General features: G+C 44.6%; 1 protein-coding gene across 4 annotated transcripts in view; it reads left to right on the plus strand.

Moving 5' to 3' along the window:
- CLSTN1 (calsyntenin 1) overlaps positions 1 to 19,945 on the plus strand; it is a 76,137-nt gene that overhangs the window by 37,245 nt on the left and 18,947 nt on the right. For 2 of the 4 annotated variants that reach the window (XM_018060380.1, XM_018060382.1), the window contains exons 3-9: positions 9,507 to 9,536; positions 10,705 to 10,900; positions 12,488 to 12,696; positions 14,674 to 14,823; positions 14,942 to 15,127; positions 18,211 to 18,459; positions 19,596 to 19,717. In XM_018060380.1, coding sequence (XP_017915869.1) covers positions 9,507 to 9,536; positions 10,705 to 10,900; positions 12,488 to 12,696; positions 14,674 to 14,823; positions 14,942 to 15,127; positions 18,211 to 18,459; positions 19,596 to 19,717 — 1,142 coding nt within the window. The remainder of the gene's footprint in view (positions 1 to 9,506; positions 9,537 to 10,704; positions 10,901 to 12,487; positions 12,697 to 14,673; positions 14,824 to 14,941; positions 15,128 to 18,210; positions 18,460 to 19,595; positions 19,718 to 19,945) is intronic. The other 2 variants (XM_018060381.1, XM_018060383.1) reach the window with 1 other exon arrangement.

The raw sequence follows: 19,945 nt of genomic DNA on the forward strand, positions 1-19,945 counted from the left end.
TGGAATTCTCCAGGCCAGAATACTGGAGTGGGTAGCCTTTCCTTTCTCCAGGGGATATAGTTTATTTCAACCTAAGTAAAATGTGAATTTTGTTTTAAGTTCAGATACATTATTTTTGGTGGGCACAATATAGATTCTTATGGTAAATTCTCTTTTTAAAAATATTTATTACCCTCACAATTGAAGATAGGTTCATTTTTATTATTTTTTTATTTTGATATATGGATTTACTACTGGGGGAATAAAAACACCATTTTAATTGTGAAATTATTAAATGTAAGATTTATCTAACTTTTTAGGTATTACATGCTGTGTGGCCCCTGATATAAGTTGTTAGTGTTTGCGTAATTGTTTCTGGCTAAAATATAAATGAGTATTGCAAAAAAAAAAAAAAAATCCTTGACATATAATTTTAAATGAAATAGTACTTATGAAGTTTTATGTTTTTAGAGATTCTCAGGTGTTTTTTACTGATGTGCCAAAGTTATATATTGGGATTTGAAAAAACTATATGGAGAAGCAGTGTAGAGCCAAGTATAGTGGTACCTTGATTACATTTGCATAGTGGACAGAAAAAATAAATATTTTCCTTCTGGAGATTTTCAGAGGGGAGCACAGTTGGTCTTAGAGTCTTTTTTTAAAAAATACAGTTCATATACCGTAATGTATACAGTTCACTGGTTTTTAGTGTATTCATAAGATTGTTCTACCGTCAGCCACTGTCTAATTCTACAACATTTCATCACCCCAACAAGAAACACTTGCCTCTGTTAGCAGCCACTCCCCTTGGCAGCCACTAGTCTACTACGTGTCTTTGGATTTGCCTGTATTCTGGATATTTCACACAAGAACACGTGGGTTTTTGTGACTAGCATCTTTCACTTAGCATGATGACCTGGAGGTTCACCCACGTTGTGGCATGTCCCTCGTTCCTTCTTATTGCCAAATAATATTTTAGTGTATGGATGGACCACATTTTGTTTATTCATCCGTCGGTAATGGGCATCAGAATCATTTGCACTTTGCGGCCACTGTGAGTAGTGATACTGTGAACATCCGTGTACAAGTCTCTGTGTGGATGTTCAGTGCTCTCAATTATACACCTAGAGGTGGGACTGGTGCTCATCTACTCTTCCTGAAGCATAGTCCTCTTCCTACCGAAGTGAGTAGCTGCACAATCCAGGGAAGAGACCTCCTCTCTCCCTCTCTCTTCTGTTACCATGGTACCCATCCAACTCCCATCCAGCTGCTACGCAGAGCACTGCCCCCACCGGGCTGTAGCAGACAGGTACGTAAGGAACACAAATCCTGGAGCCTAGTGCTTGAATCCTGGCTGTGAGGCTCATTGGCCGTGTGGCTCTGGGCAAATTACTTAACATCTCTGAGCCTCATTCTCATCATTTGTAACATGAAGATAATATCATATACCTTATAGGGTTTGGAGAATATTAGCCTATTTATTTATAAATATGAAGAGCTTAAAACAATGCCTGGTATGTAGTAGGTGCTATTTTCAGTGTTCACTGCTGCTGTTAAGAATCTTGAAAAAAATTTTTTTTTTCACATAACATTACATGAGAACTGTTTTCCATCTTCCTCTAGTAGTCTTAGTAGTAGTCCGTTTTCTCACTGAGTTTCTTAAATGCTTTTTTGGGTAAAGCGGAGGACAGGTCTGAGCCTTATTTTGATCTTAGGTTGCAGTTGGTGGTGACGTTGAGTTTACTTTAGCATCAGGATGGTGGTGGCAGCAGCCACAGCTGACATTTATTGCGCTCTCTTCAGTGGGGCACAGGGTGTTCTCCAGCTCTGCATGGTTCCTTTGATTCCTTCCAGCAGTCTCATGTGGTAGAGACTGTCATGCCCCCATTTTCCAGATGAGGAAATGGAGGCTCAGAGCACATCTGTCAGCAGCATGACTGCCGGGTTCTCCATCTAATCCCAAGCCCCCGGGACTAGTTGGTGTTTGGGTTTTTGTTTTGATTTATTTTTAATTTTTGGTCATGCTTCACAGCAAGCGGGATCTCAGTTCCCTGACCAGGGATAGAACCTGTGCCTGCTGCAGTGGAAGCGGGAGTCTTAATCACTGGACCACCAGAGAAGTCCCTGGGACTAGTCAGTGATCCGTAAATTCTGCTAGAAAGGCCGAATGAGTTTGCCTGAGATCACTCAGCCCACAAATGACAGACAGCTCAGCCTTGGAACCAGGCAGCCTGACCCCAGTGTGGTTCTTAGCTTCACCAGGTCGGCTCTCATGACACTGACTTTACGACACGGTAAACATTCTGGTCCATGGTCATAATCCCATAACAGGGCCTGTGTGTGGGTAACCACTGCAGATGACTTGTCTAAGCTTCTAAATAAACACCCGTGAAATGTGGGAATCCTGGTCACCGAAGTGTGTTTGTAATTTGTCACTCATCAGACGATCATGTGAAATGCACAGTTTGGCCCACATTGTTTTCTTGGGGTTCAGTTCAGTTCAGTCACTTAGTTGTGTCCGACTCTTTGCGACCCCATGAATCGCAACACGCCAGGCCTCCCTGTCCATCACCAACTCCCGGAGTCCACTCAGACTCACGTCCATCGAGTCCGTGATGCCATCAAGCCATCTCATCCTCTGTCGTCCCCTTCTCCTCCTGCCTCCAATCCCTCCCAGCATCAAAGTCTTTTCCAATGAGTCAACTCTTCGCATGAGGTGGCCAAAGTACTGGAGTTTTAGCTTTAGCATCATTCCTTCCAAAGAAATCCCAGGGTTGATCTCCTTCAGAATGGACTGTTTGGATCTCCTTGCATTCCAAGGGACTCTCAAGAGTCTTCTCCAACTCCACAGTTCAAAAGCATCAATTCTTCAGTGCTCAGCCTTCTTCACAGTCCAACTCTCACATCCACACATGACCACTGGAAAAACCATAGCCTTGACTAGACGGACCTTGGTAGGCAAAGTAATGTCTCTGCTTTTGAATATGCTATCTAGGTTGGTCATACTTTTCTTCCAAGGAGTAAGCGTCTTTTAATTTCATGGCTGCAATCACCATCTGCAGTGATTTTGGAGCCCCCCAAAATAAAGTCTGACACTGTTTCCACTGTTTCCCCATCTATTTCCCATGAAGTGATGGGACCGGATATTTTTCGTTTTCTGAATGTTGAGCTTTAAGCCAACTTTTTCACTTTCCTCTTTCACTTTCATCAAGAGGCTTTTTAGTTCCTCTTCACTTTCTACCATAAGGGTGGTGTCATCTGCATATCTGAGGTTATTGATATTTCTCCACTCCAGTGTTTCTCGTGATGTACTCTGCATATAAGTTAAATAAGCAGGGTGACAATATACAGCCTTGACGTACTCCTTTTCCTATTTGGAACCAGTCTGTTGTTCCATGTCCAGTTCTAACTGTTGCTTCCTGACCTGCATACAGATTTCTCAAGAGGCAGGTCAGGTGGTCTGGTATTCCCATCTCTTGAAGAATTTTCCACAGTTTATTGTGATCCACACAGTCAAAGGCTTTGGCATAGTCAATAAAGCATAAATAGATGTTTTTCTGAAACTCTCTCGCTTTTTCCATGACCCAGCGGATGTTGGGAATTTGATCTCTGGTTCCTCTGCCTTTTCTAAAACCAGCTTGAACATCAGGAAGTTCACGGTTCACGTATTGCTGAAGCCTGGCTTGGAGAATTTTGAGCATTACTTTACTAGCATGTGAGATGAGTGCCATTGGGGTAAGACTAGGCAAATAACGTCTTGGTATTGGTCAAGCGTTTTAGAAAATGAAAACCACGCCCTTCAGGTCAGCCCCTTTTCTTTAATCTGCTAAAAGCCCAAGTAGAGGTGGGGATAAAACATGTGGTGTACGTTGTATGTATTTAATGGGCAGGTACAGGCTGGAGCCACTTTATCAGCCACATTGTTGCTGTTTTTATGGTGACACCTTTGACCCCAGTGAGTTGCCTGTATTGGGAGCTGAACACTCTGCATGCATGCATAGTCATGTCCAACTCTTTGTGATCCCATAGACTGTAGCCCACCAGGCTTCTCTGTCCGTGGGATTTCCCAGGTAAGAATACTGAAGTGGGTTGCCATTTCCTCTTCCAGAGGATCTTCCTGATGCAGAGATCCAACCTGAATTTTTTGCATCTCCTGCATTAACCAGTGGATTCTTTACACCCTGCCACCTAGGAAGCCCTGCATCCACCCCCACCCCCTACCTTTTTTGAAGCTCTTCCCTTTCATATGTGGTTACAGAAGCATTCTTTCTCCTGCCTTCCTAGTCTGAGTACAGATATTTTACAAGATTAAACAATTATGATATGAAAGGAGTCGAAAAGAAATTTCAGGGCAAGAACAGGAGCTTGACTTCTATTGACATTTAATTAGAACTGGCTCACGCCTGGGCTGCTTTTCTCCATATTCTGTGTAATTCTCGTGACTCACGTGCCCTGAGGGTGGCCCACGGGCTTCACCACCATACACCTCCGCCCAGTTTTGCTTTGTTAACAAGTGCAGCTGGGCTGGGACTGTGTCTGCAGCCATGAGTTGGATATATTAGGTTAAGTCACATGAGAATGCCATTTTTGTCTGAAAATGTCAAAATATGTGAAAAATTGGAATGTCAGAAATCTTGTGTAACTCAGCCTAGTGCAAGGCAGTAATCAGTTGAGTAGCAGTTTTAAATAAACAAGGAATGGTTTGAGATTAATAATGATTAAATATTAGGTAGCTTTGCTAGGCCTCCCAGAGAATGCAAAAAAGCATTTCTCAGAACACTGATCTTCTAGGTGAGAAGGTGAGACCAGCATCGTCCGAGAGTTAAGCAGGGGTGCCTGGACATCTGTAGGTCATTGTCAAGTGAGAGAGGCAGCGCTGGGTGGACTGGAGTTCATGGAAAGATAAGGATGTGATTTCCAAAGGCAGACTTGAGCTCCTGCCAAGGATGGGAAGGATATACGTGGTTGGGCAGTAACGGGCAGTGGGGAGGATGGAACAGAGGTGGGAGCTGGCAGGGGTCCCAAAGAGGTGGGTTAAGAGTCAGCCCATTTGGTGTGTTGAAGGAGCAGAGGTTTGGAAATGAGCCCAGAGCTGCATGGTTTCTGTTGCCAGGCTGAGTAGACAGGATGTCACCTCGCCCGTGGTTTCTAGTACTGCATCCAGACGGTCCTGGGGCGCATCCGTCAGGTTCCCCTGTCTGCTCTTGCCCAGTTGAGTCTGTACTTGTAGGAACACAGTTTAGAAATTTATAACCAGCCGGTGAAGTTCAGAAACCACTGATGGGCCAATCTCTCAAGTGCAGATTGCAGATTGTCGGCATTGGAGCCTCCTGGGAGCACTTGCTAGAAACCCAGATGACAGGGCTCTGCCCTAGAGCTGCTGAATCTGAATTTCTGGGAAGGGGGCTTGGCAGAGGATATGTTCAGCAAGTTTCTCGGACAGTTCCTGGCGCACTGGAAGGCATAGCCCTTGGGTTGTTGTGCCTGGGCCATTAGGGCATAACCCTTGGGTGTGTGCTTTTTGTTACTATACATCTGAGGTACCTGGAAAAGCTGTTTTGATTAGAGCCACACGTGGGCTGGTTCCAGAAACTAGCCTGGACCAGTAAGCAAGGAATTCAAAAGTCACCGTAAGTAAGAGTCAGCCTGGACGTCTAGCTGGTGGGCAAGGGTGCCAAGGCCAGGGAGGGAGAAGTGGGTCAAGGAGGAGAGGTGGATTAGCAGGGACGTTGTAGTGGACACTTGCTGCTCAGAAAATGTCAGTTTTCCCTCAGCAGCCCCTGGTCTCCTTCCCATTGGGTCCAGGTTGGTGGGTCTACAACCTGTTACCATGCTCCCCCAGCCAAGCACAGGCATGACCCAGGCCGGGCGAACAGACACTCTCTCTTGGGGTGTGAATGTCCAGCAGAGGGATAGGTGCTGATACCAGCTGTGGGCATGGTCCTTCCATCCAGGCCTTCTTGCTGTGGAACTGTGTGGCTCTTCTTCGCTGGCCTCTGGAGCTGCCTTGGTTTCTGACCATCTCCAAGTCCCTGTCTCTGGCCTGCAGTCAATTCCATGAGCTCCCGGTGGCTCTTCAGTGAAGGCCCTGTCACTGAGTTGGCTGGAGTGGATTTCTGTCGCACCAGAGAACCTGAAGTATCTGAGCTGGCGCTGGTGACCTCCACTGGGGCTGCAGCAGGAGGGCAGGACAGCACCAGTCTTGGAGAGGCTGCAGGAACAGCTCCAGAGACACCCTCTCTTGTGTGGGGAAGAGCTTGAACTAAGATTTGGAAGAAGACTGAGAAAGAATCCAGGCCAGCAGGAAGCCAAAAGGACCGATGTGAAAAGTGAGGGCTCAGCACTGTCAGATGAGTGGACATGGCCAGAGAGAGAGAAGTGAGAGCTCTGCTCTGCTGGGTTCATCCATTGTTATATCTTTCTGTTTTGCTTTTTAAAAATTCTTTGCTAAAGCTCCTTTTGACTATTTTAGATGATCTTAGGGGAATGAAGAGTAGAGAGAAACGGGAGGTTTTGTCCATTCTGAGGCCAACAGGGCTAGAGGGCCCGGTTGTCCAGGGAACCCAGTGGGGGATTTCAGACATAATGAGAGAAGAGCTGTAGATTTATCTAGCGGAGCGGTGGTTGCTCAGTCGTGTCCCACTCTTTGCAGCTTCATGGACTGTAGCCCACCAGGTTCCTCTGTCCATGGAATTTTCCAGGCAAGAGTACTGGAGTGGGTTGGCATTTCCTTCTCCAGGGGATCTTCCTAACCTGGGGATCGAACCCCCATCTCTCTACCACTCGCACCACCTGGGAAGCCTGGAGCAATAGTACATGGTCTGGATTGAGTGGGAAGGAACAGGACAGAAAGGAAGTGGAATACGAGAACTGATTTTGAGATGTCCTTCTTTGACCACGCTGAGAGATGCCTAAGTTTGTCCCCTCCTCCCAGCCTGGTAGCATGAAGCAGGTAGTTTACAGCTTCTAGAAGACAGTTCCACTTCTTGTGGTCCCGTGGTCAGAAGCAATCCCAAGGACAGTGCTTGACTGAGTGTCTTATTTTTTTAAGCTGTGCCAGCTCTTGACTGTGGGAGGTGGGATCTTGGTTGCAGCATGTGAGATCTAGTTCTCTGACCAGGGATGGAACCCAGGCTCCCTGCACTGTGAGTGCGGAGTCTTAGCCGGTAGACAACCAGGGAGGTCCCCGGTGAGTGTCTTTGAGTTCTTACTCAGCGTTGCACTGTGTAGGCAGCATCACCCAGGTCAGAGGCTTCATCTGAGGTCTTAAACCTTACTTCCCTGTGCAGTCACCTTGTTGGGAAAGCCTTGTCACTCACTGTGAGTGACGTAGGACGTCTTACCATTTTCTCTTTAGAACAGCAGACTCCCAAGTCACACACACACACACACAAAACCCCGAGATGTTATTATACCACTGAATTAAAGCTGGGCAACTTGACATTGTCTTAATATATATCCCACTCTATTAGTTACACCCCAGAAGTGCAAACATAGTCAAGCGAATTACCGCATTCTGGAAAACAGTTGGACACAGCTGGTACCCAGCAGTTTCTGCTCATGGTGGATTAAAGAGCAGTGATCAGCCAGTCTTTCTCTAAAAGGCTGGCAGTGAGGATTTGAGCCTTTGCAGTCCATGGGGGGGTGGTCTCTTTGGCAGTGACCGAGCTGTGCCACTGTGGGGGAGAGGCAGGGGGAAGAAGCCCGAGACCAGACTTTAGCAGGTCTATGTTTTATGCATCCCTGTAAAACATTGCTTATGGACACTGACGTTTGAATTTCCTGTAATTATCTTGTGTCATGAAATAACACACAGAAACCATCTTCAGCTTGCAGGCCGTTCAGAAGTACGCACTGGCTGGACTTGGCCTGCCGCTTTGCCTGCCCCCTGCCCTGAGCAGCGCTGCCCAGTAGAGCTTGTGGTGTGATGGAATGTTCATGTCTACATCACCACTGAATAGTTGCTAGTCACTTGTGGCTCTTGAGCACTTGAAATGCAGCCAGTGCGACTGAGGAACTGAGTTTTTATTATTATGCACTTAAAAAATTTTTTTTTAATTTATTTTTGAAAGCATTTGTTTATTTGGCTGTGCTGGGTCTTCATTGCTGCTCAGGCTTTTCTCTAATTGTGGCGAGCTGGGCTACTCTCTGGCTGTGGTGTATGGATTTCTCAGTGCTGGGGGCTCCTCTTGTTGCGGAGCACGGGCTGTAAGGCACGCAGGCTTCAGTAGTTGTGGCTTCTGAGCTCTAGAGCACAGACTCAGTAGCTGTGGCTCCTGGGCTTAGTTGCTGTGAGGCATGTGAGATCTTCCTGGCTTAGGGATCGAACCGGCGTCTCCTGCACTCGCAGGTGGATTCTTATCCACTGAGCTACCAGGGAAGCCCAATATTATGCACTTTTAATATGAATTTCAGTTCAATTTTAAGCAGCCCCATGTGGCTGGCTTGAGCCTTGTTCACACAGCAGACCACTGGAATTCCAGTGTGTTCACACAATGGGAAATCATTACAGCGACAGCCAGTGTTTGTGGAAGGCTTTCTTTATGCTGGGCAATGTTTTAAGCACGTATGTTTTAACTCACTGGCTTCTAACTGTGTGTGCTAGTGAGAGTGAGTGAACTCTGTAACCGCAGGTGCTAACAAAAATAAATACATCTCAGACGCACACGGCTGGAAAAGGTGGAGTGAAAAATCAAGTCACAAGAACTGGACGTCACAAACACAATGAAACAATATTGTTCAGGGATATACATTAAAAAAAAAAAGCAGGAAATTGAGGCTAGGTAACCTTTTGGTTTCCCTGGCGAGGCCACGCCAAGTCTGGGGCAAGGTACCCCTGACCTTCTCGTTTGTGCTCTGTAGTGGGTCGTAGGGGGAGGTGAGCAGGATTTATACTGACTCTGAAGAACAGGTGTTTCAGGAAGTGAAAACCACGATCACGGCAGCATCGCTACAGTTAGCACTGAATCTGGCTTCAGTTCATGTTTAAGCAGATGTTCCAGGAGAAGAGGTCTCTGTATGGATACAGGTTGCCTTGTTTGGGTACCTTAGCTGAGAAAACATGGTTATTTATTCAGGCCAAGAACAAAGGGGTTGAAATAAAACCCTTCCTCCCACTATTGCCTTAAGTCCAATGATGAGTTGAACGTTTCAGTATTCAGCCACCAAGAACTTAGCTTCAAAATGAAAATCCGAAAACTAGAAAACAAGTAGACTGACTTAGACACTGTTGTCATCCAAGTATTCCTGAAAAGAGAGATCCCCATGACACCTGTGGCTGTGAGGAAGCTTTACAGCAGTATTTCATCCCTAGGTTAGTGTCGTCTGTGGTAAGTGCGATGCAGAGACTTTTTGTTCTTGAAGGTTCAGTTTTGCTCCAACAATTTTAGCCACTGGCTACTGAGTGTATTGTTAAATGATGTCAAGCTTTTCTGTGTAATATGTGCATCTTTGACTTTTTTTTTCTTATTGTTTCGAGTTCGTTCTTTCCTGTATTACTGACATGGGTTTATCTTTTCTCCCTTTAGAGAGTTTTGAGGTGACAGTCACCAAAGAAGGTGATAAAGGGTTCTTTCTATCCCTCTTATGAACATTAACCCACTAACTATGTTTATGAAATTGGGAATCAGCCCTCAAACAGAAGAAACTGTCATGCTCTTTTCCCCCTATTTATTCTCCTACGTTGTTTCTATTTTTTAAGTCTATTGATGGAAATTGTATGTAACCAAACCCTTGGTTAGAAATATCTGGAAATCAGACATCCATTTGAACTATATGGATAATCCTATTCTTTTTAAAAAAATTGGATCTGAGAGATTCACTATGTAACCATTTTCTGCTTGTTGTAATTTTGGAAGTTTTGTTTCTACGTGAAATATATTCTACACGCATCAGAATGTTTATATGTGTTCTCCCCTGGGCCAGAATGGAGACCTACACTTTAACGCCCAATGAAGCTCATAAACGAACTTGGATGCACTTTGATTCCCAGGCAGGCTTCTTCTTCAGGTCTTATAGGATAAAGTCCAAAACCAAGGGCAGTCTAGCACATCCCTCCCCAGAGTGGCGACTGTATCTCAGTCGTAGCTGATAGCTGTTGAAATGGATGCCTGAAAAGTTGGTATTTCTACCTTTTTCTCATTTAGTAGTTTGTTTTGATTCCCTAATTTTAGCCAGGCTCATTGCACAGGAAGACTTGTTTCTTAGGTTTTTTTTGTTGTTTTTTTTTTTGGACAGACCTTCTGTAATTCTGGTGCTGAACCTATGCCTCACGCTTCTCCCTTTCTCAACACTTAACTGTGCCTTTTAGCCTCCTCTCTGGTCCAAATCAAAACCACTGCCCGGCCCTCCCAGGTCCCTGGGCAGCTCCTCTGTGTTACCAGGCCTTGGCTGTTTGCTAATGAAACTACTTTACCCCGGAGCTCTCCTAAGTACTCCTGTGAAATGCCTGTCTATATTTTCTCTTTCTCTCTTTTGTATTCCTGCATGAATGGATGCAAAGTTAAACAAGTTGCTTGGAAAGCCAGAACATGCTTCTTTTTACTAAAGCCCTCAGAACTTACCCCCTATGAAAGCACAAGCGCCCTCGCTTTGTCCACAGACCCTCCCCGCCCCCCCAACCCCTGGCTGCCGAATTGTCGTTGTTTATTTTCTTTAGGGGAGGAGGGGAGCGCACCCTGGGTTTGTGTGGCAGAAATCCTAACCCATGCCACTTTGACTCCCCAGGTGAGATTTGTGGATTTAAGATTCACGGACAGAATGTGCCCTTTGACGCAGTGGTGGTGGATAAATCCACTGGCGAGGGGGTCATTCGCTCCACAGAGAAGCTGGACTGTGAGCTGCAGAAGGACTACACGTTCACCATCCAGGCCTATGACTGTGGGAAGGGGCCAGACGGGGCCAGTGTAAAAAGATCTCACAAGTAAGTGAGCGGGACAGAGAGAGAGAGAGAGTGTGTGTCGAACCCTGGCTCCCTGCATTGTGAGTGCAGAGTCTTAGCCACTGTCCTGCCAAGGAAGTCCCACGACTTCCAGTTTTAAAACACAAGGTAGAGGATAGCTTCTGATTGTCCCTATTGAGGTTGTCAACTCTTTGAGGGCAGGAATCTTGTGTGTTTACCCTTGTGTATGGCTCCCAGCAAGTGTCTGATACTTGTTAGATGTTGAATAGATGAATGAGTAATTTTATTCAACATCTAACAAGTATCGGACACTTGGGCCTTCCATTGAAAATTCTACAAGCCCACTTTTCCTGGAGGAAGATATTATTTTGTTATGTTTATATATATGTATTTTATTTTTCTATAAATTTTAAGGGCATGAAATGCATTTGAGCTGGTGAAAGAAAGCTTACTTCTGCCCCCAATCCTGGGTGTGTTCACATGCTTCCTACCAGTTGAGAACTACTGGTGTCATGGAGACGATTGGGCAAGACCTAGATTTAGTCTTTTTCCAGGGTCTTTTCTCCACCATTTACTAGTCCCCCAGCCTTAGGCAAATTTAATTTTTCCAAGTATCAGTTTCTGCTTACTGTGTTGGTTAAGGGAAGAAGCTCCGGGGGTGAGGTGATGGACCCCATTATGAGGGTCGGGATGGACGGGTGCCAGGGGGGTGGGGAGGGTCTTGGTGAATAGCTGGAGTGCTACATGCCAGTGAATCATGTTTCCTGCGTTTTACGAAGTGCGATGTTACCGTTTCCTTGACAAAGGTCTTGTCAGTCAGGGACCTTGTCTGATTCAAAACATGCCCTGGTCAGTAGCACTTGAGACTGATGGTTTTCAGTAGCTTGGTCTGATGATGCCTTAGTTTTCTTGTGCCCACAGTGGGGAGATGGAATGTGGTTGATCAGGGAGGGCAAGTTGAAGTCCTCCATTTGTTGGTCAGTAGTGGATGATATCCCAGCAGTGGTTTACTAATGCTCTCTGTTCCTTAGAAGCAGGATAAAACTTGTTTTAATGCTCGTAATTTCCCATTTTCTATCTCTACTTTTTACCTCTTCTTCCTAATTTTTTTTTCCCCCAGATTTTGTAAAAAATATTTTTAACTTTCTGGGTTGAGCACAAACAGATACCTGGTATATAGTTACCTCCCTTGTGCGTGCCCTGCCCTACATTGTCAAGAAAATCCGAAGTCTCTCTGTTTTGTTTTCTTTGACTGCTCCGTGCAGTGTACGGGATCTTAGTTCCCCAGCTGGAGATTGAACCTGTGCTGCCTGCTTTGGAAGCACAGTCTTCACCACTGAACCACCAGGGAAGTCTCCCAAGTCTCTTATGGACCAGCTGCCTTACGCGGTAGGACTTGGTACCATCAACCCAAATTCCCGTTTTATCTTTCTGTTGTCCCCACGCTAAATTAAAAACAGTGAGCAGTTTAATTTTCATCTCCGTCATAGAAGTCAATAAAACAGGATATCGGAAAAAAAGGAAATTTAACCATAGGGCAGAAGTTTATTCTTCGGGTAAAAATACAAAAAAGCAAAACTGACAGCTTTTTTCCTCCCCTTCTTCCAGAGCAACTGTCCACATTCAGGTGAATGACGTCAACGAATATGCGCCCGTGTTCAAGGAGAAGTCCTACAAAGCCACAGTGGTGGAGGGGAGGCAGTACGACAGCATCTTGAGGGTGGAGGCGGTGGACGCAGACTGCTCCCCCCAGTTCAGCCAAATCTGCAGCTATGAGATCGTCACCCCGGACGTGCCATTCACTGTCGACAAAGATGGTGAGAACCCAGAAGCGGACGCATTCCTCCCCGAGGGGCAGATGGGGCAGGCAGCCCCCTCTACACCGGTTGGCTTCAAACCCAGCCTTTGTCTGCACTTCAGTGAAACTCACAGTCAGTCCATTCAGGCTGCTCTCACCAAACACCATGAACACATACTGACAGACACTGACTTCTGACAGTTCTGGAGGCTGGGAAGTCCAGGATAGAGTGCTCAGTAATCCAGTGTTGGTGAGGACCTGCTTCTTGCTGTGTCCCCAGGTGGCAGGGAGAAAGCCCTAGTCTCTTTCTCTTGTAAGGACACTGATCCCATCTCGAGGGCTCCTCCCTTGTGAGCTTACCTAAAGCTCATCACCTCCCAAAGGCCCCACCTCCTGATACATTACCATGAGAGCCACAGCTTCAAGTGTAAGAATTTGGGAGGACACACACATTCAGTCCATAGCAAGACCTAACTTGGTGTGTCTGCTTCACACTTAAGGTTTATTTTTAATTGAAGTATAGTTGATTTACAATGTTGTGTTAGTTTCAGGTGTATAGCACAGTGACTCAGTTGTATGTGTGTGTGTGGGGCGGGGGGGGGGGGGTGGGGGGCGGTCCATGCCGAGTGGCTTGTGGGATCTTAGTTACCTGAGCAGGAACTCCTGCTCCCTGCAGGAAAGCTCGGAGTCCTAACCACTGAAACATCAGAGAATTCCCTACCTCACTGCAGTTTTGATTTACATTTCTCTAATAGTTAGCCTTGTTGAGTATCTTTTCATACAGGTGCCTTTTGGCCATCTGTATGTCTTTGGAGAAATATCTGTTTAGATTACGTTTAAATTTTTACTCTGTCCCCTGAAAGCCTGTTTTCTGACACCAAAGTTTTGTGTTCTCTTTTAGGATGATCCTTTTTCTCCTTTCCCACCAAAATCTAATAAAAATCCACTGCCTAAGATGTTTTTATCATTTCCCTACCTTTCAGCCAGCTTGCATCTGAACAAGACTGCTTCTCAATCTGCCTTGTTTTCTGTTCTCCATCAGGTTGGAATCTTCTGCCTCATCTTGAAAATGCAGTTGATATCTTACTGCCAGCCCCTCCTCCATCCTTAGTAATTGAACAGTATTAACTTAGTCTGGAGCTCAGCTTCTTTATTTGGTTATGGCTTCTTGATGATGCTGTGGTGTCTCCATTGTTAACACACAGTCCAGAATCTTCGATGAAATGATGGACATGATGCAAACACTTTGCAGATATCTGCACTCATGTTCAGAAAGCAGGCTTCTCTCCTGCTTGGCGAGGGTAGGAAGTCTCTCTAACAAAGTAAATCTTCTAGCAAAAAGTATTTAATATTTGAAATACTTGGATTATTTTGTCTATTTATGCTTTTACACATTATCTTGTTGTTGTTTAGTCACTAAGTCGTGTCTGACTCTGTGACCCCATGGACTGTAGCCTGCCAGGCTCCTCCGTCTGTGGGATTTCCCAGGCAGTAATACTGGAGTGGGTTGCCATTCCCTTCTCCAGGGCATCTTCCCCATCCAGGGACCAAGCCCATGTCTCCTTTACCACTGAGCCACCAGGGAAGCCCTTACATATTAAATATAAAATCAAATACAGCTGTAAGAATAAATGGAGGCTGCATTCTGTAGACTCATTCTTCTGCGTAAACAATCTTTCAAGGTGGATTTGGTGTGTGTTCAAGCTCAGGAAAGCCAAACTGAGTGTTAATTATCTGAAGCATCAGTTTATTTCTGTGTTAGTACTTCCAGGGCTGAAAGCATGTGCATTTTGTGTTTCAGCATAGAATGACAGAAGTAAAACACAACGTGGGTTTGAAAATAATCTGGAAAAAAATGTATATATACATGAATCACTTTGCTGTACACCTGAAACTGTCACAGTATTGTACATCAACTGTACTTCAATTTAAAAAAAATCAGGAGGAGGGAAACAGAATGGGTCTGGGTTCTCACTGTTGTTTTTCCCTTTGGAAGGTTACATAAAAAACACAGAGAAGCTGAACTATGGTAAAGAGCACCAGTACAAGCTGACTGTCACGGCCTATGACTGCGGGAAGAAAAGAGCGGCAGAAGACGTTTTGGTGAAGATCAGCATCAAGCCCACCTGCACCCCTGGCTGGCAAGGTGAGCCTCCCTCTCTGCGCTGCTCTCGCACCTGCTGCGAAAGTCTGTCCACCATGGAGACCTAACAGGAGTGTTCCTCCTCTCCCCTCTACCCCACCCTCCCTGTGGGCCCACGCAGGATGGAACAGCAGGGTCGAATACGAGCCTGGCACTGGCGCTCTGACACTCTTTCCGAATGTCCACCTGGAAACGTGTGACGAGTCGGTGGCCTCGGTGCAGGTAGTGGTGGAGCTGGAGACCAGCCACATCGGGAAGGGCTGTGACCGTGACACCTACTCCGAGAAATCACTTCACCGGCTCTGCGGTAAGGAGGCAAGAGAGGAACCCCAGATCCCAGAAGCCCATTCAGAAGGGTGTGTGCGTGTGCTACCTTAAGACCCACTGGTTTCAAGCATGTCTTTCTCTAACATACGTTGGGAATCATCCAAATAAGGGTTCTGTAAGGAGTGTGCTTTAAATGAAATGAAATTATTAAGGACTAAAGAAAAAAAACTAGGTAATGTGATAGCTTTTGACAAATGTGAAATAGGAAATGAAAACTAAACCTGCATTGAATATATAGTCTTTGTCTCCCACAAACAAGGCATGGAGCAGGTGGAACACAGAATGGTCGAGAATTTGACCCAAGGCTCGTTCTCCATCTTCACCATCAGTCTGGATATTTTTTGGGTTTATGTAAGTCAGGTAGAGGAGAGGTATGGATACCTCTCAGGGAAAATGCTGAGGAAGAATCGTTCATGCAGCTGGTGGTAGAACACCAGTAACTTTATTATGTTATGTTTTGGTCACGCTGCTCAGCACACGGGATCTTAGTTCCTGGACCAGGGACTGAACCTGTGCCCCTTGCAGTGGAAGCATGGTATGTTAACCACTGAATCGCCTGGGAAGTCCTAGAACACCACTAACTTAAATTGCTTCTTGATGATCAGAAGGGCCTCTTGTGTTCCAGGAGCTGCTCAGTAAGAGCTTTGGAGGTGGAGTTTTCTGATGTTCACCTTTCTCTTCACTAAGTGATAACAGACTTGGGCAACTGGTTTTCTTACATAATTGGAAATTGTCATATGAAGAAACAGCAACAGGGAAAAAGTATATTCGCTGTTGGCTCATCCCTGTGGTGAATATACTTGGGTGTCTGACTCTGAGTCCAAATTCTCATAATCAGGTACCTAAAAATGTGTAAGTGAAGAGGTCTGGAGTACTTTCTGTTTTAAATTATGTAAGTATAATGTAAAAACCATGCTTTCTCATAATGCCATTCTTCTTCTTTAGCTTTTTATTTTTTAAAACTTTTTATTTTGTACTAGGGAATAGCCAGTTAACAAACAATGTTGTGATAGTTTCAGGTGAACAGCAAAGGGACTCAGCCATACATATATCTGTATCCATTCTTGCCCAAACTCCCCTGCCCTCCAGGTCACCACATAGCATTGAGCAGAGTTTTCTGGGCTGTACAGTAGGTCCTTGTTGGTTATCCATTTTAAATATAGCAGTGTCAACCCCAAACTTCCTGACTATCCCCACCTCCCCACCCACCCCCCTGCCGCCCGCCCAGTTCATCACCCCTGGCACCCATAGGTTCCTTCTCTAAGTCTATGAGTCTGTATCTGTTTTGTAAGTTCATTTGTATCATTTCTTTTAAGATTCCGCATATAAGGGATGTCATAGAATATTTCTCCTTCTCTCCTGACTTCACTTCACTCAGTACAGTAGTCTCTTGCTTCATCCATATTGCTGCTGCCATTATTTATTTGATATTAAATAAGCATTTTCTCAGAACAGTTCAAAGATAGAATTTCCTGTCCGAGTGCTTCCTGTACACTAGGTTACTTGCACATGTGTTATTTTCTTTATCGTCCCGTCAGGCCCACAAAGGCAAGTGGAGTTATATTCCTCATCTTTCCAGAGGAATTAGTTGAGGCTGAGGGAGGCTGAGTCACCTCACACTTTTAAAAAGAGCCTGAGCTTGGATTTGGACTGAGATCGGATGATACTTGAAAGACCAGTCTGTTCCAGCCTAGTCCTGCTGATCCTAGGAATAGGAAAGTTAAGGGTCCAGGGGCTGGGAGAGGTTGCAGAATTCTCTGTGGACAAATTAAAAAAAAAATTGAGCCTGGCAATGTTTAACAACTGTTGTGAAAATGTCTCATGTACTCTGTCTTAGTATCCCATTTCTAGAAATTTATCCTAAGGGAATAATCATGGAGACATACATACAGAGGTCCTCGTCGACGCAAGGTTTATCACAAAGAATTAGAGGTGACTGTGCACAGGACAGATCAGTTAAATAAATTATTGTACAAATTCTATACAATAAAGTGCTGTTCAGACATTTTAAATTGTACTCTAGACTGTGAAAGGTCATATATGTAAGTACATAGTAGGACTCCATTTTTATAATATATTTTCATACACATTATACATATTTTAATAACGTGTATATTCATAAAGAAAGGACTGGAAGTGTTTATACCCAAATGTTAACAGTGTATACAGTGGGGTGAGATCACAAGTAATGCTTCTTTTTTTTTTTTGATTAAAGTCTACTTGCTATACAACATAGTGATTCACAGTTTTTAAAAGTTAAAACTCCTCTTTTCTCTTCCTTCTTTTTTTTTTTTTAAAGATAATAACCACGGTTATTTTTTAATCTTTTTAGTAATAAAAACTCTTAGTTTTGAGGAAAAGAAAACTGAATTAGCAAATTGTTTAACCATTAAGATAAATACGGGACCTTAATACATGTACCCCAGTGTTCAGAGCAATACTGTTTACAATAGTCAAGACATGGGAGCAGCCTATATGTCCATCAACTGATGAATGGATAAAGTATGTATGTGTGATATTACTTAGCCATGAAAAAGAATGAGATAATGCCATTTGCAGCAACATGGATGGACTTCAGTTCAGTTTAGTCTCTCAGTCGTGTCCGACTCTTTGCGACCCCATGAATCGCAGCACGCCAGGCCTCCCTGTCCATCACCAACTCCTGGAGTTCACTCAGACTCACGTCCATCGAGTCGGTGATGCCATCCAGCCATCTCATCCTCGGTCGTCCCCTTCTCCTCCTGCCCCCAATCCCTCCCAGCATCAGAGTCTTTGACATATACACATTTCTATTTATGAAACAGATAAAAAGGACCTGCTATGTAGCACAGGGAACTCTACTTAATATCTTGTACCAACCTATAGTGAAAAGAATGTAAAAAAATAATACGTATATGTATAACTGAATCACATTGCCGAGTGCCTCACAGTAGCACAACATTTTAAGTTAACTATGTTTCAATAGTAATTTTAAAATAAAGACTGTACCTTGTGGGCCTTGAAATGCTTATCCCATTTGGGTTCATCGCACAGTGCACAATAAGCGTCTCTGTGTTGCTTCAGGTGCTGCGTCTGGCACGGCTGAGCTGCTGCCTTCCCCAGGAGGCTCCTGGAACTGGACTGTCGGCCTTCCCACGGACAACGGTCATGACAGCGACCAGGTCTTCGAGTTCAACGGCACTCAGGCGGTGAGGGTCCCTGATGGCATCATCTCTGTCAACCCCAAGGAGCCCTTCACGATCTCTGTGTGGATGAGGCACGGGCCATTTGGCAAGAAGAAGGAGACGATTCTTTGCAGCTCAGACAAAACAGGTAGGTCAGCTTTGCTGTAAGGGACATCCTTGCAGTGGAGCCTGGAGCCTGCATTTATTCTAACCGCAAAGGCTCCCACAGGCTGTTGGTGACCCTTGTGGGTCTCTGCTCAACATCTGGCACTGGTATCTAGGCATTTGTTAGTTTTACTCAGTGGATCAGGCTCCACTTCTCAGTAAAGCCCAAGTGTGTGTATTTGCATGCATGCTAAGTTGCTTCAGTCATGTCAACTCTGTGTGACCCTATGGACTGCAGCCCTCCAAGCTCCTTTGTCCGTGGGATTTTCCAGATAGGAATACTAGAGTGGGTTGCTGTGTCCTCATCCAGGGGATCTTCCCAACCCAGAGATTGAACCTGCAGCTCTTACATCTCCTGCATTTCCAGGCGGGTTCTTGACCACTAGTGCCACCTGGGAAGCCCAAAACCCAAGTGTATCTGTCCTAAACCCTGCCTTGGCCTACCCTGGAGAGTTCGTTTATGTTGGTAAAACTGTCTTCAAAATCCACTGAAGAAATAACAGCTTTTATTTCTCCTTTGGGTCTTAACACTTTATTGACTGGAGATGCACATTTTTAGAGAGTAATATGATTAACATCAGTGTGTTAAGTTGTTAGAACTTAAAATTGATCAAGGATTCACTGCACAACTTAACAATTGTTATTCACATTTTGCTCTTAGGTTTTTGTTCCAAGTTTGTGTATATTGTAAACACAAATTTATTAAAATGACGCATCATGAAATTTTGAGTGAAAAAGAATTCTTTGGTGAATTTTATGCAGATACTTTCTCTAATTGTCTGAGTGACATGTATACTGGAGTCTCATAAGATGGTAGTTCTTCAGAATATAGTTATACTTCAGATGATGTGAATATTCAACTAACAAAAAGACAGAAAACCTTAGTGATTAATTCTCATGCAGAAAGTGAAAATGAAACTCACGGTGCTGGAGAAGATTTACAGATGTGTCAGGTGTAACCATTGAATGTAATAACCCACAAAGTGTCAACAAAATAACAGAATTAATTTTTGGCCAGCCAGAATAAAAATGGCTGGGCACAGGTGTTAGTTTCTGCAAAAGCTGCTTGGTGAGTAGTGAGTTAAGCTGGCGGTTTACCAGTAGAATTTCTCTCTGCAGAGATGAACCGACACCATTACTCACTCTATGTCCACGGCTGCCGGCTGGTTTTCCTCCTCCGTCAGGATCCTTCAGAAGAGAAGAAATACAAACCTGCAGAGTTCCACTGGAAGCTGAGTCAGGTGAGGGAATGGAAAACTCACTGATAGGATTTTTTTCAGAGAGAGTAAATGGGCACTGAAACCTTGCACAGGACCAACTATTTATGGGCACGGTGTATTGAAGATTTTACGATTTCTGTGTCTGTGGGTAATAGGATAATTGGCACATTAAATCCATTGGACTCCTTTACATTGAAAGACTTTGTTTTTTTACATGTGTGTATTTTACACATAAAATATTAATACAGG

Source organism: Capra hircus, chromosome 16 (genome assembly GCF_001704415.2).
Source record: "Capra hircus breed San Clemente chromosome 16, ASM170441v1, whole genome shotgun sequence".
Taxonomy (NCBI): Eukaryota; Metazoa; Chordata; class Mammalia; order Artiodactyla; family Bovidae; genus Capra; species Capra hircus.